Source organism: Sus scrofa, chromosome 1 (assembly GCF_000003025.6).
Source record: "Sus scrofa isolate TJ Tabasco breed Duroc chromosome 1, Sscrofa11.1, whole genome shotgun sequence".
Taxonomy (NCBI): Eukaryota; Metazoa; Chordata; class Mammalia; order Artiodactyla; family Suidae; genus Sus; species Sus scrofa.
This window is the reverse complement of record NC_010443.5, coordinates 94,328,474-94,352,764: the sequence shown is the minus strand read 5'-3', so window position 1 is coordinate 94,352,764 and position 24,291 is coordinate 94,328,474. Positions and strand designations below refer to the sequence as shown.

The 24,291-nt window shown below is 43.2% G+C and overlaps 1 protein-coding gene across 4 annotated transcripts in view; it reads right to left on the bottom strand.

The window, feature by feature from the left end:
* The window catches only part of SETBP1 (SET binding protein 1), a 371,229-nt gene that overhangs the window by 313,796 nt on the left and 33,142 nt on the right, over positions 1 to 24,291 (bottom strand). For 2 of the 4 annotated variants that reach the window (XM_013988555.2, XM_013988558.2), the window contains exon 3: positions 21,406 to 21,471. The exons of the other annotated variants lie outside the window; for them this stretch is intronic. In XM_013988555.2, coding sequence (XP_013844009.2) covers positions 21,406 to 21,471 — 66 coding nt within the window. The remainder of the gene's footprint in view (positions 1 to 21,405; positions 21,472 to 24,291) is intronic. 4 annotated transcript variants of the gene reach the window in all.

The window sequence follows — 24,291 nt, the reverse complement described above, 5'->3', positions numbered from 1 at the left end:
CCATGTATGTTCTCCTTACAAATGCATGTTTTTTTAAATGTGAAAATTTGTCCTCTTACGATTTCAGGAAAATCAAATCAAGTAAGATGGAGATGACATCATAATTTGCTTCTTCGGACTATGAAGCTTCAGAAGCATTTTATTTTTTTTTTTCATTCACACATTGGAGAGATTTATTTCTTTTTTTGGCTGGGGAGGTTTTTTTTTTTTTTTTCCCAAAGTTGAAAACCATTATTTTTTTTTTCAAGTAGTCTTAATTGTAATCAATTGTTATTTCCCCAATACATTTTTTTTCCTACTGTATAGCATGGTGACCCAGTTACACATACATGTATACATTCTTTTTTCTCATATTATCATGCTCCATCTAAGTGACCAGACATAGTTCCCAGTGCTACACAGCAGGATCTCATTGCTAATCTTTTTTTTTTCTGTTTTTTTTTTTTTTTTTCCATTTCTTGGGCCGCTCCCGCGGCACATGGAGGTTCCCAGGCTAGGGATCGAATCGGAGCTGTAGCTGCCGGCCTACGCCAGAGCCACAGCAATGCGGGATCCAAGCCGCGTCTGCGACCTACACCACAGCTCAAGGCAACGCTGGATCGTCAACCCACTAAGCAAGGGCAGGGATCGAACCCACAACCTCATGGCTCCCAGTCGGATTCACTAACCACTGCGCCACGAGAGGAACTCCGCTAATCCATTTTAATGTTAATAAAGATTTCTGGCAGCATAGACACTAGGACAGGATTGTCAGCAATCAACACAATACACATCTGATCATGGAGTGAATGGCACGCTCCAAACAAGTGCAACTGGATCATTAAGTGGCACTAAGGACCCCAGCAAATGAACCTCCTCTGAGCCTTCTGCAGAGGGACAGCCAGTGCAGGGCACCACAGCACCCAGTTTCAATAGCAGTTAACCTGGCAGGTCCTAAAGGACTCCAGGTGCCAGCTTTGCCAAAGGAGGAAGGGAAAGGGCATGAGCATGTGAACATGTGCAGCCACGTGTCCTTCTAAGACACAGATGCCCAACAAGTAACAGGCCTGAAAAAAGGCCTGAAAAAAGAGGATTCAAAATGGTGGACAATGGGGATAACACTGGCATGGCAGGTAATCAATGCACTTGCGAGTGGGGCACAGCCAAAAATGTAATACCTCTCCATCCCCTGACATCAGCTGGGCCCCTGCGGATCAACTCAAATCAGCTGAAAGTTATCACATCAGAGTCTCAGGCTGGAAAGGCCCTCATGGTCATTTAATAATACCATACTTCCAAACACAGAATTCCTGTTATGAAACACTCAATCAACTGGAGACTCGCTGATTTCAAAGGCAAATCATTCTATCCTTAGAAATTCCTAGGTTTAACTGTGAGATCATTCAGTCCATACTTTCATCCTACAGACAGAACCTGGGAATAGAGAAGTAACTTTTCTAAGACTACACACTCAGGAAAGACCAGAGTTGGAAGCAGAATCTGTGTCTTCTAATTTTGAATCCAGTGGATTTTTCACTCCATCCTACGGCCTCTAAGAAATAAGCACGATACACTCTCAAGCCAAATCAGTAGTGATGTGTGTGTGTGTATGTGTGTGTGTGTGTGTGTGTGGACCATGAGTCTATATGTCGTGAAGAAACCAGGTTGCCAGTGTTTCCACTCCTAGAGTCGGTAACTGAGCACCAACCAGTGGTGTCCAAGTGGACATATTCACCTTAACTACCAGCCCACTGACATTTTAAGAGACTAACACATTGCTAGGCAACAGGCCAAGAAGGCTGGGTCCTATAGTGAAAGCCATTTCTGCTAGGTCACAAAAGTGGACAAACTCAACCCAGGATTCCACAAGCCAGGCCTGCTGACCAGTACTCATCAAGAGACTTGCCATTTGCTTGCAACTAAATTTGCCCCATCCTTCCCAACCTGAATTTCCATCTGAGCTCCTAGCTTCCATATCCACTGTTCATTTACAAAGGTCTATTAAGGCCCAGTCCTCAACATGGATATATAATTAAAGAGACAAACAATTGGAGAGGGAAAGCAACCACGTGAGTGGGAGGGAGAGAGGGAGCACAGAGGACAGATTGGCCAAGTTTTCCTAGGGCACAATGGAGGTCAGAGAAAGCTTTATGAGATAGTTCTAGATAAATCTCTCAGTCACACTAGTCCTATCTTTTCCAGCAAAGTCACCCCTTCAAAGAACTGCAAACCATGCAAACACTATGAGAAACAGAATCTTGGTGCAGTGAATCAATCAACAAACAAATGCCTGATCAGCACCTGTGGGTCTTCATGCTGTTCTGAATGCATTGTGGGCCATGAGCTGTGGTGTAGGTCACAGATGTGGCTCGGATCTGGTGTTGCTATGGCTGTGGCAAAGGCTGGAAGCTAAAGCTCTGACTCGACCCCTTGCCTGGGAACTTCCATATGCTGTGCATTGGCCCTAAAAAGACCAAAAATGAAAATAAATAAATGAATTGTGGGTTATAAGAGGAATATGAGACAAGGCCTCTGCTTGGATACATTTATAGAGTTATTAAAATGATGAAACATATATAAAACATTGCATATAACTGAAATATATGCTGATTTGAAAGGAGAATGAAAAATGGAAAGAATGAGGTATGACAGAATCTTATATAGACTATGTGGAATCAGAAAAGGGAAAATTGGGAGGAAAGAATTGGGAGGGTGGGAATAGCATATACACACTACTATATACAATAGATGATTAAAGGGAACCTACTATATAGCACAGGGAAAACCTACTCAATAGTTTTTAATATTCTATATGGGAAAAAAGAATGGATATATATGTGTGTATATATACATATATATATACACACACACACAACTGATTCACTTTGCTGTACACTTGAAACTAATACAACATTGTAAGTCAACTATGCCCCAATAAAATTAAATATCACAACATTGTAAGTCAACTATCTAGACTTTGATAAAACTTTTAAAAAGGTGTGGTGGGGGGGATCACAGTAGGTTGATGTCATCAGGGAAGGTTTCCTAGACAAGACGGTGGTATCCTCCCAATGTAGGGTAATGACACCCTAAGATCTATGAACCTGGTCTCCGCAAGAGCAGTAATCACTTCTGTGCTGCTGAGGACCATATCTTGTGTTCTTTTGTATACTCTATAGGTAAAGACGAGGAAGATAACTTATGTTCAAGAAGGAGTTGATACTGACTCTTAATGAATATGGCATTTCTTTTCTTGGCCATCCCTAAAGACTAGCAGAGTGATCTGCACTGAAAGTAAACATGTTCTTTATTTTAAGGCAACATCGGCAGCCAGCTACTAAAGCATCGCCAAAGAAATATGGCTTTTCCTCCTAGCCACAGTATACTTCACTCAGGCTGAATTCGGCCCAGATGTTTCATGAGTAAGGGCCCCATGAGGAGCCACCAAGAAGTGGAGTCTTCTTGAACCTGGAGTCTTCCTGGAGTCTTCTTGAACCTAGGAAAGCAGATATGGAATACCTCACACTATTCTTTTCTTCGAGGAACTTGTGTGAAGTTGTGGCATATTGGTGAGGCTTCAATGAGAAAGAAAGGACCAAAGCTAACTTAGAGTTTTTATCCAGAATCTTTTCTAATGTTGTTTCTGATCATCCTCACTATCGCCCTGGGACAACGTGGCCACTCCAGTATTTGACCTACATTTGGCCCAGTACCACCTGCCAACCTACCAGGGTGCTTCTCTCTGGGCACTGTCTCCCCTCTTAATCTTTAGTCTTTCAGATATGTGGCATCAGTTTCTGCTGTGTCAGTTCAGTTGAACTTTTATTTGCTAAGATGTATTGAGTGATGACAAGCAAGATTAATCTCATTAAATAATGGAATCAGAGAATTTAGACATATAAAGGAAATTTAACAGCTCTAATAGCAGTTCAGACCTCTAACCTCAGGCAGTTAATACAACCTTAGTTGCAAGGAAGAAACAACTAAGCCTAGGAAATTACATGATTTGCCCGAGGCTAGTCAATGGAAGAAGAGGAACTAGAATTCAGGTCTCCTGCTTCCTAACTAGAGCTTTTTCTCTACATCCTTTCTGTGCACCAATGCATCATTCAAATTCAGCTGATCCCTCTTACAAAGTGACCCGTAATTCCATATTTCAGAGATCATATTTCAAGAGAGGTAATGTACATAAATTATATACAAATAAAATTTACATTCAGCAAACCCCAGATTGTGCACCTAAAACAAGTATTATTATTCCAGCCCTCTGGTTCAAGGCTTAGTAGAGTTTGATGCTATTAAATATGCAGGGAGAAAACATTTAAGTCCTCAAATCTATCCCCCTGCTGCTAGAACCCATATAGAAGATAGTCATGCACTGTACCTAACAGACTGAAATGGCTGCTTGAAATCAGTTATCAACATGCAATTCTGGTCCCACTAGGGACCACTCCTGTGCTTGGGTTGGCATTAATGATTTCGCCTGAAGTCTATTCTGCCTTTCTTGGTTTCCTCCAGTCTGTCCCTGCACCTTCTAAGTAGATACTGAAATCATTCTTTGCTCTAGTTGGACATCCTGTGTCACTATTGAGTTGTCACTATTGAGTCATGTCCCCAAATTCCAAAATTTTCTCTTCCAATTAATTAAACTCTTCATCTTCCTCAAGGAGAGCATATTCTCCAAAGGAAGCTGCAGAATGCTTGGGGAGGAGCACTGGTGAATGCAGCTCCCCACAATGACAGATCATCATTTGATGTCCAAATTCAACCTATAATATCTCCTGACTTGAACTCACCATCACAGACTTCAACAGGTCAATCTTTAAGCACATTTCAACTAAATCCTTTGCCCCCATACCAATTCCCTTTTTCTGGGTGCTCTTCAACAAATATTGACAAATTTAGCTTTGGTTTTCTAACTCCACAATGTTTAATTAATGAGCATCTGTACATAGTTTTCTATGTGGACTTACAGGTAATCTCATCTCTTCTTGCTTATTGTACAACAGAATTCCTTAGGAGCAGGAATGGAATACAGCATAATTTCATACTGGAATATAGCATAATTTCCAGAAGGTAAACATACAGGGCCAATTAGTATTTATTGAGTACTTTACTATACACATGGTACTATGCTAAGTGCTATGGGGGATGACAATAAATTGAATCCTTTATTCCCCAAAGAGGTTTCCTAATCTAAATGGGAAAAAGCAACACAAAATAAATAGATAAATAAAATGTAAATAATCCAAAGAAGGAATGTGACACATTTGGCCACTAAATAACTGACACCGGCAATAGAAGTTTAGGACCAGGAAAATATGTGCTCAGGAGTCAGGAAGGAGGGGATTTTTCATGGAAAGATGATTATTGGCCAAATGAGGGAGAAAGAGGAAGGCATTTAAGGTCATGGTAATGTGAAAAGAAGAATGGAAGTGGGAAAAGGTCAGCGAATGAACAGACCACTCAGAAAGTGGTGAGAGACACTTCGGAGGACAGTTTGGGTGAAATCAGAAGCCTCCTTGAAGGCCATACTAAGTTACTTCACTGTCTTTTAATGTCTTGTAAGAGCAACGGCATTTACAAGGGGCTAACTCCATCCACAGAGACTCCCAAAGTACAAAAGAGAGCTCAGATAGGAGATGGCTAGCAGGAGGTACCATGCGGTCCTTGGGAACATGCAGGGAAGAAGCTAAAACCAGCATAGAGTGGAGATTTAATGAACCATTTGCAAATGACAAACCCACATGCACAAAACGACAAAAAAACTCTCTCCAGCAATAAGCATCACATCTTATCCTTATTTCTTGTTCACAGTTTACAAATTCTCATACTGTCTTTGACTGTTCTGTTAACTCCTTCTAAAAATGATCTCCCCCCGTGTACTGGGAAGCCCACTGGAACAGGCCCAAGAGGCCCTCTGATTTCAGTCCCTGCTCTTGTCCCCATTTGCTGTGCTCTAGGATTTGCATTCCCACCATCACTCACTCTGTCCCCAGCTCCTTGGAGGCCTCCAACTGTGGTGGGAGTGAGGGAACTCTGACCCAGCTGATCTGTGGTGTGTGCCCTCAGGGCTTCTCAGCCACACCTCTGGGGATCCACAAATCATTCATTGATCTATTCCTCATCTACACTCGAAGTTGGCAGCGAGGCCGGAAAGGATGGAAGTGACGACCCCTTACTCTCCAATGGACGGGGGCAGCGGCTGTCCCAGCCACTCCATCCAAGAGCTGATTAATCTTCCAAATTTCCCGAGGACAGCTTGTAATTCAAAGGCCACAGTCCCGTTGATGGGGCACTGAAAGAGGGTTTTGTTTTCCACAAAAAGGGAAATTGAGGTTTCTGTGGTGAAAGAGAAGGATGTGGAATCAGCCACGTAATGGTTTATTCACAGCCTGACCCTCCCCCAACCCACAGAGATATTGGAACTGAGACTCCTCTCTGTCATGAGTCATGGGCTCGCACGGGCCTGGGGGACTTAGGAAAGAAAACACCACCAGCCCAGGGGGAAAAGCACTGGGGGATAAAGATGTGATTCACAGATGGAAGTATATAGCTCCTTGACTTTACCGTGGAGAGACAGGCCTGAAGCCAGGGCTGCCGCGATTGAACAGAGCCAAGAGGGCCTCTCAGAGGCCAGAGTGGCTATCACTTCTGGGGCTTGTTATTTGAGCCCACCACAGCTGACTTTTCCACTGACATCCCCAACTTCCAAATTAATTATTTACTTATGAGAGATTCGGCTTGGCTGTGTCAGATAGAAATAGCAGGGGTGTAGTCTTAGCTCACCTGGGTGGGCACTGAAACTTAAGTAAGAGATGCCCTTGGGACCACATGTCCATCTTCAGGAGAGAGGAAAGTTACCTGCTACTTTTTTTTTTTTTTTTTTTTGCTTTTCAGGGCTGTACCAGCAGTATATGGAGGTTCCCAGGCGAGAGGTCTAATTGGAGCTGTTGCCACTGGCCTATGCCACAGCCACAGCAACACCAGATCCGAGCCGAGTCTGCAACCTACGCCACAACTCATGGCAACGCTGGGTCCTTAACCCACTGAGCAAGGCTAGGGATCGAACCTGCATCTCATGTTTCCTGGTCGTATTTGTTTCCGCTGCGCCACAGTGGGAACTCCCTACCTGCTATTCTTAAAGGTCTCTACAACACGTACACCTTTTTTCCTCATCTACATCTGGAAATAGAAATGGAAGGAGGTACTAAGGGCCTCACCCTGGGAGTTGGGTTTTTTTGGTTTTTTTTTGTTGTTTTTTTTTTTTTTGATTAATCTTTTTCTTGGCCTAAAATCAGAATCCTAGGAGGGAAAATGTATTCTCTGGTTCTGGTTTGTCAGGGTTTGAAATCATAGGTGAAAGGGTGCCAAGCTGTGCTGCTTCGAGGGCCGGCGCAGGAGGGGCCTTGGCCCTCACTGTGAGCTCTGTTTGCCTGCAGAAGGACAGGTGTTAAGTTACATGCTTGGGGAATGTGAGCGCCAGGAAGGGACCTGGTGGGTGCCAGCCAAAGCAGCGAGGTCAATACCTCCTTCTGTACCAGCTCTTCCTGGAGACCAAAAAAACAAACCATCCCTTGGCTTAAGGTTCCTGAAAAGACCTGAACTGTTCTTGTTTACTGTTCTAAGAGGCTGCACAGCACTTCTTTTTTAAGTAATCTATTTCATTGAATTAAAGACCTCAGAAAGGCAGCAGTATATGCAGTGAGAGCTAAATAGGAAATGTTTACAGAGCACTTGTGGCTAGTAGTAAGGGTCTACATAAATGCAACATGCGATATGGTTGCTCCCGTCAAAGGCTCAAGGGTGAGAAACAGCAGGCCATGCATTCTGACAAACATCTTTACTGATTGATCTATTGTGACACAGGCTTTGGGTTTCCTCCTTCGCTGGATGTCCGCTCAGCCCACCAAGTTACTGTGGCGAGGAGTCTGTGATTGCACAAGCAAAAGACAGCAGGGGCTATAGGGCAGGCAGCCTCTACAGTCAAGCTGCAGCATGCTAAAGAAAATAGAATCTCATAGACCTGCTCATCTTCAAGGAACAGTAAGGTAAATTCCAAGAAGATCATATTTGGATACAAAGTTCAATCATCCAGTTCCCATAATGAGGATATGTGATCATCTACTCAAGTGGTAATTAAGTACCTTAGGTCAGTTCTGAATCTAAATCCTCCACTCGGAGGTCAGCACAATGCACACCCACCAGGCACATCATACATCAAACAGGTCCCAACAGCCCCAGCACAAAACCTGAGAGCGCACACCTCACAAACACACACAGGCACATACACCCCATTAATAAAGAAAACATGTCAGAAGGGGGATCAGAGATGGCATAAGGAAGAGGAAAAGTAGTCCTGCCAGACGTGATGGAGATTCTGGCTTTTAATAGGGCAAGAAAGCAGAGTGATTGTGATGATTCTTAAGTAGTCTCAACAGACATGGAACTTTCTACATTTCATGTTGGTAACACACTGACCAGGTAAGCAGTATTATCCCCATTTGACTGATGAGGAAAAGGAGGTTGAGAGGCAGTGAGTTTATCAAGTGGCAGAAATAGGAACTGGACCAAGATCAGCCTGATTATTGTCAGTTCCAACCCTTTCCCTTTATCCAGTTTATAAAGAATTAAAGGATTTGTGTGTGCTTGGTATGGCTGTGTGTGTGCATGTGCATGTGTGTGTGTGTGAGAGAGAGAGAGAGAGAGAAAGAGAAAGGGAAAAATATTCTTTATCTTCTATAATCAGTATATCTTCATTCATCCAGGGTCTTGGTCTAGTAGAGTAAAATATAAAACCACTATGAGTAGGATTTTAATTCACAGCTCAAAGTTATTCTAAGCTTGGTTAGACAGAGATAAACCTGGAGCCAGAATCCAGGATTCTTAGCTCTTAATTCAGGGCCACTGGACAAAAGCCTTCCACACAAGGACTGTGACAATCTCAAAAACTTCTCTGTGGACCCTGCTCTCTGTCAGGAACACATCAATTAGACATGTGGTGCCTCTCTCTCCTGGGGTTTTGCAGAAAAAGCAGGACTTTTACAGAGCCCATAATCTGGGCTGGCTTGAGTGACTTGCTTGACCAATGGAATGTGGCAGAAATGACATTTGTTAATGTGAGGCCAGTATATAAGAAGCCTTGAAGCTCCCACCCAGTTAGTTCTCTTGGAAGGATATCAGGGAAGAAATCCAACTATGCTGAGCCTGACATGCTGTGAGGAAACTCAAGTCAGCCATGTTGAGAGGCCATGCAGAGAGGGCAGAACCCAGACGGCCCCAGCTGTTGCAGCTGTCCCAGGCCAGGCAGCAGACATGCCTGGCAGACATCATGCGGGGAAGAGCAGCTACAGCTAGTCACAAACCCAGCAAACCCATGCTGTCCCTGCCATCCTAGCTGAGTTCCAGACCATTGAGGAACAGGAATGAGCCATTCCCACTATGCCCATCCACAACATGGACAGCTTAATAAAATGGCTTTTAATGCCACTAGATTTCAGTGCAATTCACTATACAGCAGTAAACAATGTCTTCTGCATAAAGGGCTCCCACCATGATCCAACCATCCCAAACTCCTGGGACCACCTGAGCCTTCTCTTCCCCAAACCCCACCATCTTCTCTCATTGTAACTCTTGGTGTCCCTCTTGGACCAGTGGACAAGGCCAAAAGAAAAAGTATCAACTGAGAGCCTGAAAGAGAATAGAGGCAAAACAGGTAGCAGATGTCAAAATGCCTTCCCCTTGTGGGCAGAAGTCATACCTTGAGACCCTCTTGGGTGCACAGACACAGGTTGTGAGCACATGAAAAGTTCCTGGAAAAAAAAGGAAATTCTAAAAAGGCACATAGTCAAGGAGACAACTGGGGAAAAGAAAAGCCTTGAGTGCGAGAAGAAACAGCTCCTCTCTGCCTCCCTCCCTCAGGCCCCACATACCACCACTGGGAGGTCTCCACATCCACATTCACAACATGCTCCCAGGATTCTCTGCGGCTCCATCGTTCAGGATGGAGCAGTCACTCCCTGCATCCTTAAGGATGCCAGCGAACTGTGATCTCTCCCTTCTCAGGCAGCCTACTGAAAGTTTATCTTACTTTTTCTCCTAGTTTCCCATGTTGGTCTTAAGCCTACAACTAGAATAAAAATTGCTTGAAGGCAGAACATATATAACTTATAGGTTATAAATTATATAATTATATAATTTACCTTCTTTCTCTACAGTACCAGGCCCAGACCTGAACACAGTAAAGCAAGTCATATTCACTATGTGTCCAGAGACTGATATTTAGTTCCACCCATAGACCAAGGGCAGATTATGTCCCAGCCTAACTATTCTAGGGTTCTGCAAATGTTCCACAATTTTTTTTTTTTTTTGAAGAACTTGACTCACATGGATACACAGTTGTACCTGATTTTATAGGCATGCTTCTGGAAAGATTGGTCTACACAGCAGTTTCTGCATCCCTTATTCACAGGCTTCTGATCCCCAAACTCCACTGGAAACAGGCTTCCAAAAGTCACAGTGAGCAATGTTACTAAGGCCTGTGCTACATAAGCACACATTCCTGGGGCTCTTGGAGTTTCTCCTGCTCTGGCCTGGTCACGCTTTGCAAAAATTCTTCTTCTGCTTATCTCTTAAATGTCTTTAATCCCCATGGTCTTTCCACAGCCCTCAGACTCTACAAGTTACCCAGGCAGATTAAACCACACCCACGACTTCCCTTGAAACTTGAAACTCAAACAGGAATCATACACCTTAGCATTCTTTCCCCTAACCAGCTTTTCGTTATGAATGGTGATATCCATTTACCTAGGAGATAACTTAAATTCCACCTTCTCACTCAACAGCTACATCCCATTAGCCAGAGTTCCACAGATTCTGCTTGCTTAATGCCTTTTGAATCAATTTACTTCTGATGACGTCTCCTGTCACCAGGGTGTTCAGGTTTTTATCATGTCTCACCTAGACTATGCCAAAGGCTTCCAATCTCTCTCCCCTATGGTCTGCTCTCCACATGTCTCTCCACCATGTGACCTGCCCAGAACATAATTCTGTCTGTGTAATTTCTGTATCAAAAATAAATCAGAGTTTTCAGGATAATGTTCCACCTCCTCATACACAAGGCCCAAGAACATTTGATGCAAAGAGTGAACTCTAGCGCCAGACTTCACAGGTTCAATTCCAACCTCCACCTCTTCCTGGTACAGTGACAGACAAATGGCTCAGTGCTTCCAGAAGTGCCTCAGTTCCCTCATTTGCAAGGAGGAAATAATACTAGTAATTATCTTCTAGGGTTTCTGGGCATGACATGAGGTATACATGTGAAGGGCTTAGAATCCTATCCAGCACATGATAAGGATGCAATGAGTATTAGTCATTATCTGCATTTTTCTCACTTCTCAGACCCCACCTCTGCTCCCAACACACACTTTGTATCACTAATTCGAGCAGAACAACTTGTAATTCCTCTAACTAAATCATATAGCTTACTTATTTATTTATTATTTTTTAATATGATTTGTCAAAACCGTTATTTCTTCTGGAAGGTCCATCTCCTTCTTAGTTCAACTGACACCTCTTGCTCCTCAAAACATGTTCCAAGGGTTACCTTCTCTTCTAGCCCTGAAGCTTTCTGTTCAGTGCATTCAGCATATTCTTTTATAATTTCCACTTTATTTGCTAATCTCACTCATGTTTATGTGATTCTTTTTTAACATATAGTTGATGTATAATATTATGTGTTTCAGGTGTAAGCACTAGATATTCACATTTTTTTTTTTAATTTTAAAATTTTTGTCTTTTGAGGGCCCCACCTGTGGCATATTAGAAGTTCCCAGGCCGGGGGTCGAATTGGAGCTGTAGCTGTGGCCTGCAGCTTCTGGCCACAGGCACAGAAATGCCAGATCCAAGTCATATCTGTGACCAAATCTGCAGCTAGTGACAACACAGGAACCTTCACCCACTGAGTGAGGCCAGGGATAGAACTGCATCTTCATGGACACAAGTCGTGTTCTTAACCCACCGAGCCACAGTGGGAACTCTGAGATTCAAAAATTTTAAGGTTATATTCCATGTATAGTTACTATAAATATCAGCTAAATCCCCTAGGTTGTACAATACATCTGTATAGCTTATTTATTTATTATTATTTTTTAATATAACGATTTTTATTTTTTTTCATTATAGCTGGTTTACAGTGTTCTGTCAATTTTCTACTGTACAGCATGGTGACCCAGTTACACATACATGTATACATTCTTTTTTCTCACATTATCATGCTCCATCATAAGTGACTAGACAGAGTTCCCAGTGCTACACAGCAGGATCTCATTGCTAATCCATTCTGTGAAGTAAGTCAAAAAGAGAAAGACAAATACCATATGCTATCACTTATATCTGGAATCTAATACATGGCACAAATGAACCTTTCCATAGAAATGAAATTCATGGATTTGATGTATAGCTTATTTATTTTATACATAGTTTGTGCCTCTTAATTCCTTGCCCTATTCTTGCCCTTCCCCTTCCCTCTCCCCACTGGTAACCACTAGCTTGTTCTCTACCTCTGTAAGTCTGTCTCCTTTTTGTTATATTTATGAGTTTATTGTATTTTTTAGATTTTCACATTTAAGTGATACCAATACAATATTTGTCTTTCTCTGTCTGACTTATTTCACTTAGCATAAAACCCACCAAGTTCATCTATGTTTTGCAAGTGGCAAAATTTCATTTATTTTTTTATGGCTGAGTAATAGTCCATTACATAATACCACACCTTCTTTATCCATTCATCTATTAGTAGACACTTAGATTGCTTCTATATTGTGGCAACTGTGAATTATGCTGCTATGAACACTGGGGTGCATTTATCTTTTCAAATTAGTGTTTTAGTTTTATTTATATATATTCTAGCAGTGGAATTGCTGGGTCATATGGTAGTTATATTTTTAATTTTTTGAGAATCCTCCATAGTGTTTTCCACAATGGCTACACCAATTTACTTTCCCAAGAGTTCCTTTTTCTCCCATTCCTCAGCAACATTTGTTATTTACGTTCTTTCTGAAGATAGCTAGTCTGACCAGTGTGAGGTGGTATCTGATTGTGGTTTTAATTTGTATTTCTCTGATGACTGACAAGGTTGAGCATTTTTTCATGTGCCTATTGCCCATCTGTATGTCTCCTTTGGAAAAATGTCTGTTCAGGTCTTCTGCCCATTTTCTAACTGATTTTTTTTTTTTATGTTGAGTTGTATGATGAACTATTCATATACTTTGGATTTTAACCCCTTACCAGTCATATTATTTGCAAATATTTTCTCTTATTCAGTAGGTTGTCTTTTCATTTTGTCAATGGTTTCCTTTGCTGTGCAAAAGCTTTTAAGTTTAACTAGGTTCCATTTTGTATTTTTGCTTTTAGCTACTTTGCTTTAGAAAACAGATCCAAAAAAATATATTGCTATGGTTTGTGTTAGTTTGTATGATTCTTGAAGGAAGATGACATGTCCTATTTGATGTTATATTCTCAACACTAAGAGCAATGAATTCCTCAGAACCCAAACTTATCGATTGTTAGTGGAATACATAAATGATCACTATGACATTAATAATAGGTACCTGGATGCACCTTAAATTTGATTACTTGTACTTTAAAGCAGTGCACTTCCCAAAACATGCACGCCTTCTGTAATTTTTAATAGACTGCAAATAAATCCAGCAGAGAAATGTGATGACATTCAGAGAGATGACCAGTTCTGAGAATCACAAGTTTCTAATAGTGAATAGCTACTAAACATACCAAAGGTTTCTACTTCTCCCTATCCCCTGACTGCCCCGCTCACTGGAATAAATCAGACAGTACAACATAGGATTCGGAGTAAAGCAGCCAAGCTGTACCAATGTGATCACAGTGGAGAGGAGGTCCACGATTCGGTCTCTCAGAATCAGGATATCCTTAAGTAATGAGTCTTGAATGAGAGAAAAGAAGACTGATTTTTTTTTCTGAGATAGCCTTCATTCATTCTGTAGACTGGACCTCATTACTGGCAACAGAACAAACTAGGGAATGCATTAATGGTATTTCTCAGGATCTCCCTCGAATTAAGTCTCTTTTTTACTGGATACAAGAGATCTGGGTTTAGTTTCAGGTCTTAGAAAAGTCTCTAGCATAGTGTCTACATTTTAGGGTTAGATAGGATTAAAGGGCAAGGTTACAAAGAGGAAAACTTTAACCTGATAAGGGAAATAGCATCCAAGCCTGGAACTACTCAACAGGGGAAAGGCCACTCACAAATAGAGGCCAGCTATGTGTGTGTTGGGAATATCAGCATGGATCCATTTCACCTGCAAGGGTCCAGTTTTACAAATGTGATGGAGATTTCAAATTTAAGGTGTTTTGAGAGCTTGGTGAAGACACAATAGGCATTGCTTCAGCGGTTCTTGTTCTCGAGGCACTTGGAGGGAACAATCTGTATACCTCAAATCATATTGTTGGAAACCACTAACAGAGCTCATAGAGGGAGTCTGCCTACTAGCCACTCTCCTGAATTCAAAGGGGATTCTGGCCTTCAGTGCACAGACTGCCTCTAGAACAGCAAGTTTCTTATCTAAGTGCATCTCATAAGCCACACAAAACACTCAGCAACAAATCCTTAAAATGCTTTCCAATGAAAAGGAAAGGATGATAAAGCCCTTGAATATATGAACTTCAAGAGACAGCATTTATAATAATCTCTTACCCCAAGGTGGGCGACAGGAATAAGGACATGGACAGTAAAACCTTAAAAGATTGGTTTTGATGGGAACCAAAATAAATACAACACACACAAGCACATATCCCTACCTACATCCTGACCAAAAATTTGAGTCAAACATATATAACTCTTCCTGAGCGCTAAAACACTGAGTGACCCAAACATTCCAACTTAATAGGCTTCATTCTAGTTACCGAAATGAATATTCTAGTAAAACATCTCAAAGAGAAGGATCTGAAAAGTGAGACTGAAGCATGTTCAGACTGCTAAAAAAAAAAAAAAAAAAAAAAAAAAAAAAAAAAAAGCTGTTAACAGGTTCTATTCTTACACTTGGATAATGCTTTAAAACTCCCAAGGTCCTCTGACAGTCATCACCTCCACATCCCCTCCTCCTCACTAAGATCAATAGCAAAGGAATTTATCTCCCTAGCTGACCCGAGAATGTGAAAGCAGAAACCAGAGTGGGAACATGGCTGTCACACCAACAACTGAGTTGGGCCCTTTCATCATGAGCTCTTCTCCACATACTGTTCCAAACACAAATTATGGAACAGAGGACAAAACTGTGTGGTCTGAGGCCATTTGTTAAAACAAGGCCTTGTGAAATCTTCGTATACCTTAAACATTAAAAAAAAGAAGTCAGGTGCAATCCACTTGGAATCAAACACTTCATGAAATTTAAAAGCAAATTTAAATTAAAAAGCAATTACATATTGATGTTACTGATATTATGACCTCTGAACTGCAAATGGGAGAACCATATAGTTTTAGGATTAAGAAACTGAACTTTAAAATCAGACCGAGCTGACTTCATATATTAACTTTCTTATACACAAGCTATATGCCATTTGGTAAGCTAACTAACTGCCCACTTAGCAATTATTATTAACTTATTCATAATCTCTTTTAATAATTTCCAATTTTAGAGCCTGTGACAAAGCAAAATTTCTACCTTCCTTGAAAAGAAAGTTTGTTTCGAGGACTTTTTGGAACGAACTGAAACCAAAAGCTTAAAAGGTCACTTACAAATTAATTTGTAACAATTCACACTAATTAATTGTTAAAGTTTTAAACTTTTATAAGAATTTTATGAAGCTTTAGGGTGGTCCCTGAATTGACAGGGGGGAAATTCTCTCCTGAATTAAAAAGAAAAAAAAAAACTTGAGAGTGGAAGGAATCTTTCAGTGACCTACTCAAGGTTCCATGAGGGTACCCAGCTCTGATTTCCTCCAGGCTACCTGAGAACCAGAAGCAACCCACCCCCTTTGAAGCTTCTCACACTTCCCTCCCCACCCCCAGGCACTGTCAATTTCCTTTTTTACTTAGATTTCTAAGTAAAAAAGGAAATTGCCTAAAATTGAAACTGCTTTGGTCTATTATTGGCTTTGGTGGCTGTGGGAAGAAATTGGAGGAGGGGTAGGGGTAAATACTGATGAAAATACTCTGAGTCATCACTTCCTGGAAGAAGTGGCAGTGAACCCAAAGTTGGCTGGGGAGTCAGGGGGCTGAGGCCAGGTCCAACTTTGCCACAACCTCAGAAGGTACGGTGGGGACGTCATTTAACTTCTGTGGGCTGCCCTCTGCAACATGACCCTCACGGCCTTCCCAGTCCTACATTCTTGTCATCTGTAAATACTCCAGCAATTAAACTCCCAGGGCTGCTCACCGTCATCCAGGAAACCTAAATGAACTTGCACCCCTGAGCACTGCAGCCATTCTCACAAGCATAAGCAGATAGGACGGAGCAGGGAGAAGGAGCAGCTGGCTCTGGTTGAGTCAAGAAACAACTGCTTCACTTCCTAACCCCTTCCCATGCCCAGACTCTCCCATCCACACACAGGGCAGCCCAGCCCTGCTATATAATTCTCTGGTCAGTGCAGGGTACCCCACTAGGAAATAACACCCTGGGATAGCCGGACCACTCGGATGACCACTTTATATCCTTCCTTAGATGCAAGGTTATATAAAAGTATTCACTAAACCGTGAGCAGATACAGGTGACTGTAAGATTTAGGTTTTAAAAGAAAACAACCTTAACAGCACAGAACCAAAGTGACACATTGCTTTGCAATCTCCTGGCCTGCGTGTGCACCTGTCTACCATTGAGAGGAAGGACGCGCCTCTTCTTTGTCTGATGCCAGCTCCCAGGGGCAACTACTAACCCCTCCACCTAAGCAGGCCCTCATGACCACGTGCTGGATGAGTGAGTGAAGAAATAAATGCTGAGCTGCCCAAACCAGGAGGCAGGGGAGGATGGCACATTACACTGCTCCCTGAACTCTGTAGTCACTTTGGCTTCCTGCGTAATTTAATATAGTCTCTCTCCTTCATGTTTTCTCTCTCCATCTCCAGCCCCCACCCCATGCATTATGTGGCCTGACTGAATACCACTCAAAATAGTTTCTCATCTAGAGGAGAAAACAGGAATTTGCCACTTGTCTGCCTCTATTCTGTTGCCTGTCAGCCTTTAGCAAATATTTCAATTCTGGGTCTTTGCCTGCTGCTAACCTTTCTCCTTTAACCTTTGGCCCTGCCCTTTTCAAATCCTCCAGGCTTTACCTTCTCATCTTTCCAGCTCAGATACTCCACCCCAGAGCTGACTTCTCTGACTATTATGTTTAACTAGAGAGAAATATGGCAACACCCCTAAATCAATCAGAGTCAAAGGAGATCTGCTCGTATGATCAAAAGATAATTAGACACATCTGCACATCAGGGTGGGCAGGATTCTTCCTATAGCTGGGCTTCCACTGTCACTGGCCTAATTTTGGCCTCCCAACCTTCGGAGCCTTTTTTTTTTTTTTTTTTTCCTCTAACCACTTCTACATTCTTACTACCTCAAGTGGGCAGGTCACTAAGATTAGAGGCTCAGGGTTGGCTGTCAGATGTGCACGTAAGATGGCGATTGTGTCCACCGGGGCACTGAGGATGCAGAGCGTTGCATGTTTGGCTAAATCGCTTAACAGTTCCCTTCCAAATCCCTGTGCCTCCTTCTCCCAATCAGTGCAAGGACTCTGGTTCCGGCTAATCATCTCCAGCCCGCATCCCACACTGGAACCACTCACACTTACCATCCATCCCATCCTTGCCTGCGTCCACCAACACATGAGCTGTGCTATTCCATGTATTTCTGCAAGTTTAGGGGCAAAGTGGGAATATTTAAGGACCTTTTCTTTTGCAATGACCAGTCTGCAGTCCAATAGCATACCTTCCAATGCAATGAACTGTGCTGTCTCTTGACTCATTAGAAATGAGACCCCCAGGTCCCAGCCAGCATAATGCAGGGTAAATCATGTTTAAGTAACCACATAACTAGTGGGTCAGTTTTATGTTTTGTCTTGGCTGCAACCTTATTTAGCTGGGTTCTCAAAGTGCCTGCCAGTGAGGCTTTCATGTCAGGCCAGTATTAAAAGACAAATGTTTTCTCCCTGCCCCACACCCATTTTCAGCCGCTCTTTTCTGAATGCTGCATGTACAGGCATCTAGGAATAAAGCCGCCTTTATAAGCTTCTCCTAGACAGAGCCATGTCGGTTCAGGGGGATTCAAGAGAGAAGTGCCAAGCTGTAATAAAATGCACCAAGCAAATAGGCAGGCTGACTTCCATGCAGTGGCAATGAGTGGCCACAGTAATCCAGTGTCCTGTCTTTTTTGAGCACCCAGCCTTATGAGGACTAGAAAGGATGTTTTTTCCCAGACTGTCACTGATTGGCCGTGTGATCTTGGACAAATCAGGAGACATCCTGATCTGGACTCTGTCCTCATCTGTAAAAGGAAGATTGCTCTGATGATCTTCAAGGTCTCTTTCAGCTTTAATATTCTTTATGTGTATCCATCAAGCACTGGAAGCAGTCTGACCCACTCCAATGGATGTGGTGAATGCCCCCTACAGTATAAAAAAAGGGGTCTTCTGAAGAGATAAAAGCACCGACTTTCTTTATGAACAGATTTTGCCCAGTATAAAGGAAAGTGAGAAGAAGAAAAGAAGGTAAAGCAGGATGTCCTTTTTTTCAAAGGGGAAATTAAAGGTGCAGTGGCCACATAAGTTGCCAGCATCAGAGAGAAAATAAATTACTGGTGCTGTTTGACTGAAACACAGAGGAATACCAAATTTTGTCCCAGATTATCTCATTACATCATCCCTCCCATAGAATGGTGTGATGATAAGCAAAAGGAGCATCCTTGCCACTTAATTTTTGTAGATGGGTCTTCACCATTTTTCCTAGGATGCCAGCATGGACATCCTAGGACTCTGGCACGAGCGTCCTGCTGACCACACACCCTACACAATCTTCTGTCTCCCACACTCCCTCAGGCAGAAAGCCTTCAGGGGTCACTGGACCAAATAACCACCCATCCACCCATGACTGTCAGACCTTTGATCATCCCATCCACAGAGCATGTGGTGCACCTCATGCATCACTTCTACTCCATGGAAACTCCCTATGGACAGTGGTAATGGAGGTCACTCAGTCTTAGATCTCTACAGCATCATGACACCTCTTGTCTCCAGTAGGTTCACTGTAAACACTCAGAGAATGATCTGGAGGTGAAACAACAGTATCTTGGACATAAAACGATTTGATTACACTGGTGGCGTACATCACCCTAAGACATCTCTCTCAACTTTTAACTAGGATGGAAACTGCCCTAAATGTGTTCTTCCTCTTACAGAACACACACCACCAATTAACAGCTCAGAAGTTGAGGTGCTGCCAAGGGGGAGAGGGAGGGAGTGGGATGGCCTGGGAGTTGGGGTTAGCAGATGCAAACAATTGTATTTGCAGTGGATAAGCAATGAGTTCCTGCTGTACAGCACAAGGAACTATATCCAATCACTTGTGATAGAAGATAACATCAGAAAAAGAATGTGTACACACACACACAAACACACACATACATTTTGTTACATAGCAGAAATTGACAGAACATTGTAAATCAACTATACTTTAATCAAAATAAAAGTTGACGCAAAGATGGGAGAGAAATCAGAGCAGCAGGGGACTCCTTGGAGAAGTAAGGGGTAGGAGCACAAAAGGCCATTGGAGATATTGACTAGAAATGCCCCAGAACAACATGAACTGGATCTCCCAGGATTCTTCTCTCTCCTTCTAAGCCCAGAGCCCCATCTATACCAGCCCCGCAGACATCAATGTCACAGCATGCCAAGACACACATACATGTCCACTCAGATGCCCTCTCACAAACACATGTCCAGACACCCTCCAGTTGGCAAACAAGTGACAGTATGCAAATTATCAGAAGCCACAAAGATTTGCTTCGGTGGGGAGCCTGAACAAACAAGGAACAATTTTGCAAGTGGCCACAGATGGCTTAGCTTCTCTGCTTACAATGGACACTAACAAGATTTGCCATAACTAATTCATTCTTTCACACACTGCCCTGTTCCCCTACCGTCTGAGGGTGGGGGAAATTCCCCATCGTGGCCATATACGTTTTCATTCCTTTCTAACACACACAAAAAAGTGCAACTTGTTCCTCCTCATTGTATATGAGTAGACCACAATTGAAAAAGGGTTGAGAGAAGATGGCAGTGGGAGCAAACATATGCTGGCTTTTTTTCCTCCCATTCCCCTTGTCTGGAGAAGGGGTGGAAAGGCAGTGAGTCCAGTCCTGAGCTGGAGAACTCAGCAGTGGCAGAGGAATGGGTGCAAAGCATAGCAGAAAACAAAACAGACAGCTGGAAACAAAACTCCAAGGCAAAAAAAAAGCTGAATTTAGGACCTTTGTGCATAACTTAGGCTCTCTATCACTCCAGGCACTTTCTAATCAGCTTCTCATAAGTGTCTCTAACACAATCAACAGATTCTTAAGAAAATATCTGTCTCTAAGTCACAGGAATCAAAATGCTGAAAGTGGTTCCTTCTTACCTGCCCGAAGCCTCTTTCGGCCTCTTCAGTGTGGTAGCAAAAACCAAGGACACATGGTCTCTTCTTCATTGGTTTCTGCAGTGGACCTCTGCTTCTTGTCCACTCTAGGCTGGTATCCCTCTGATGCTGCTCTATTGTGATTTCCTAAAGCAACTCTCTGCAGACTCCCCCATTCTCTTCTCCCCAATGTGGAGAGGCACCAAATCTTTCTTCTCACACTCAGGAAAAAGTCAGATCTCCCTAATCTGCTCCTCCCCACACCCACAAGATTTCAATGCATTCCAGATTTCCAGCCCAAGGGGTTCAAGGCATACTCCCTGACCCCCATCCCTGAACAAAGGCTCAAGCAATGCCCTGGCTACTTTTCCCTCCTGCTCATGGCCTCTGCTTCCTTCAAGGCCCATTCAATCCTCTGCTCTTTCTCCATGTTCCTCTGGATTCTTCACATGCCCCAGCATCTGGCCAAGACAACCGTCATGCTTAGGCCTAGCCTCCCCAATAAGACATGAAGCTCGGGGGCTTCTTTGGATGTCAAACACGTCGGAATAAACTGGGAGCAATGGCTTTGCCCCCTGTCACCTGCCCAGGTGCCTGTTTGATTTCCCTCCTTTTTCACTCCTAGTCAATAAATCAAGGGTGGCAGAATACGCCTGCTTTTTTCTCCAATAAACATGCATTTCACATCTATTCAAAAAACTACTCACATTACTATACTCATGATCAGATCAATTCAAGTCCATATTTTAATATGTCTCCTAGTTAACTGAATCAGTATTTATATGGGGACTTACTTGAATATCAGAGTTGGGAAAGACTTCAGTATCTCCTGCTTCAGCCTTTATTTCAAGATGTGAGCCCTAAGAATAAGAGGCAGTTAGGAAACACAGGCGGTGAGGGGCAGAGACTAATCTCCTGCTGCTAGCCAGGGCTCTATGGCATCACATACAATAGCTATCTTCCCAGAGGCCGGACTCATGCATTCATGTATGTGCACATGGCACTGATACTCTCTAACACACACCAAATCACACTGCCCTCTTAGGCTCGGGCAGAGCTCCTCAGAAAAAAAACATGACAACAGAAGGCAGTATGTGACTGTGGGTCCTCCTCTGATGTTCTCTTGATTTGACTTGGATCATCTTCTCAAATATGTGTCCTCCCCTCCAGCTCTGCCTCCACTGCTGGCAGGCTAGCCCCATCCCCCATCACCAGCAGGGCTGTGCTCTTCTGAAGAAGAGAATCTCCAAGGAGTAGTCATGTTGCCCTGTGTTAGATGAGATGAGATGAGCAGAAGCAGCCACTGCTATGCAGCAGTCAGGCCCAGACAGAGAGGACTCTGACGCAGGTCTGATATTGGGAGCAAAGGTCGGCTATCAGTTAGAAATGAAGCCAGAAAGAAAGCCAGGCATCTAGAAGTTCAGCACCTGCTATCCCCCTGGAGTGAAGGGCACATAGCTGGTCCAGCCCAAGGCAGCCCTTCTCCAGGCCCACCTGCACAGCTGCCGCTGGGGGAACAGAGGCAATGGCTTCCACACTAGTGGACAAAGCCACCAGTCCCTCAGGTGGAACAGTAAGCACTTTTGAGAGAGTACAGGACTGAGGGCCAAGCTTGTCCAGGAGTGCCCACTTTCTCAGGGGTTGCTCCATTCCTCCTCTGCACAGGTCATCTGGACTGAGCACACCTTTCAGAGGCAGCCCTTCCTGTAACCTTAATGCAGATGCAGCCCATAAGCCTGGGAGATTTTTCCTTGCCACCCCTCCCTCACCTCAGACGCCATCCTTCCCCTCTCCCTTTGCAGGGCAGCTCTCACACTGCCTCAGCCCCTGCACCTCATCTGCCTCAATCCACCAGAGATTTCTACCTCCATCTCCTCCACTACCTCTTTTGGATTCTGCTCCCTCTCCCAGTATGTGTGATGTGACTTTTTTCAGGTTTCCAGCCAACGTTGCTTTTCTCTCTTCTTCTTCCTATGCTAGAAATCCCAAGGACATCCCATCAATTAAATACATCAGTACGATAGACCACACATGTCTAACAGAATGAAGGCCTTCAACTCATATCTCATCTTGTTCTGCTTCAAGGTGCCTCTTGCCTTTCTCTTTAATTAGTAATGGACTGTCCCTATCACTCAATCAAATCAACTAGTTAACTACAAGGTATTTTTTGTGAATTTAGATATCCTTCTTCCTAGTTGAGGTATTATGAAAAAGATTTTCTGCCTCCATTCCTACTTTGATGTAGCCTGTAGATCAGACAGAAGATGTTACCTCACTAGGGAATAATGCCCAGTTACATTTTTGAGAGTGCCTGTGTGACACATAGGGGCTGACGAAAATACCTGTTATTAAATGAGTGCACAAATGAATGAATGAATCAGTGATGCAGAATAAAGAGAGCACTGATGGGAGTTAGCATCAGCAGGGGCACCCAGAACCTCTCAGCTCACCTCCGAGACTCTCTCTTTGTTAGGGCATCTTTCTCAGGTCCACCAGAGCCTACTGTTCCAAAGTCATCAGTCTTCCTTTACTATTTCCTCCAGTTCCTCTTGCTCTCACATCTCTGGGATCTGTAGCCTCAGGTGAAACAGAGCTAGAAAGGGCCCCTGGTTAACCCAAGTGCAGCCTGAGTCAGCCAGCAGAGCTGAGTGTAAGAACCATTTCTTCTAGGCCCCTGTACCCACTACCCATCCTGCGAATGTCACCACTTAAAACCTCTCTCACTTAGTCCAATGTGTCTATATGCTGTCTCCTCTCTCTCTCTCTCTCTCTCTCTCTCTCTCTCTCTCTCTCACACACACACACACACACACTTTCTCACTCTCTCACTCTGTCCTTCGGAATTGCTTCAGGCAAGATTTGTTTTTACTCCTGGACTGTATTGGAAAGTGAAGGAGAGGCCATTTAGTAAAAATTACTTCATTCCTTATAGTAAGGCACTGAACAAGGACTTTATTAGACACTTTCAGGAGCAAATCTGTGTGTATTGCTCAGTCAAGTCACTATACTTCTTATAATTCACAGTAATAGGAGCCTACAATGTATTTTAGGATATTAAAATAAGCAGAGACGCACATGCATAGTAAGTTATCTAGGAAAATTCTATACCTGCAGGAGGAAGCAAGAGAAACCACTGACTTCTCCATCTTTGTACTGTGTTTGCTTTCTTTTATATTCCATTCTAGGGGGATCCTCCAAGCCCCTGACGCTCTGGGTCACAATCCCAACCCCACAGTGAGAGGAGGGAGGAGTTGGCATGTTCAAAAGCAACTCAATGGATTTTATGGGTTTTCACCAAACTATAGAATTCATCAAGTGTTCATTCCCTGACCTCTCTCCCCTTGTCACCATAAAGGAGCAACACATACCCTTCGGTTTGTAAAAGGCCATTACCCAGCAAAGCCTGCAAGTGAAGAGGGAACGTGTGCAGGGAAAGCCAAGCACACAAGGCCAGATGCTGGCAGAGTGCTCTGTTCGCAGGCGCAGGATCACTGAAATGTGTCAGAGCATCTCCTAACCCTGCATCTACTAACCCTGCAGTAAGAATTTCTACTCATTTTGTGGAGCCTTAGTGAAAAAGCAGGCAAATGTACCAGGTTCAGAATAGAAGAGCTTAAAAAGCTTTCATGACATTTGACCAAACTGGCCCTCTGGGTTCAGTTTACAGAGAAATGGAAGCA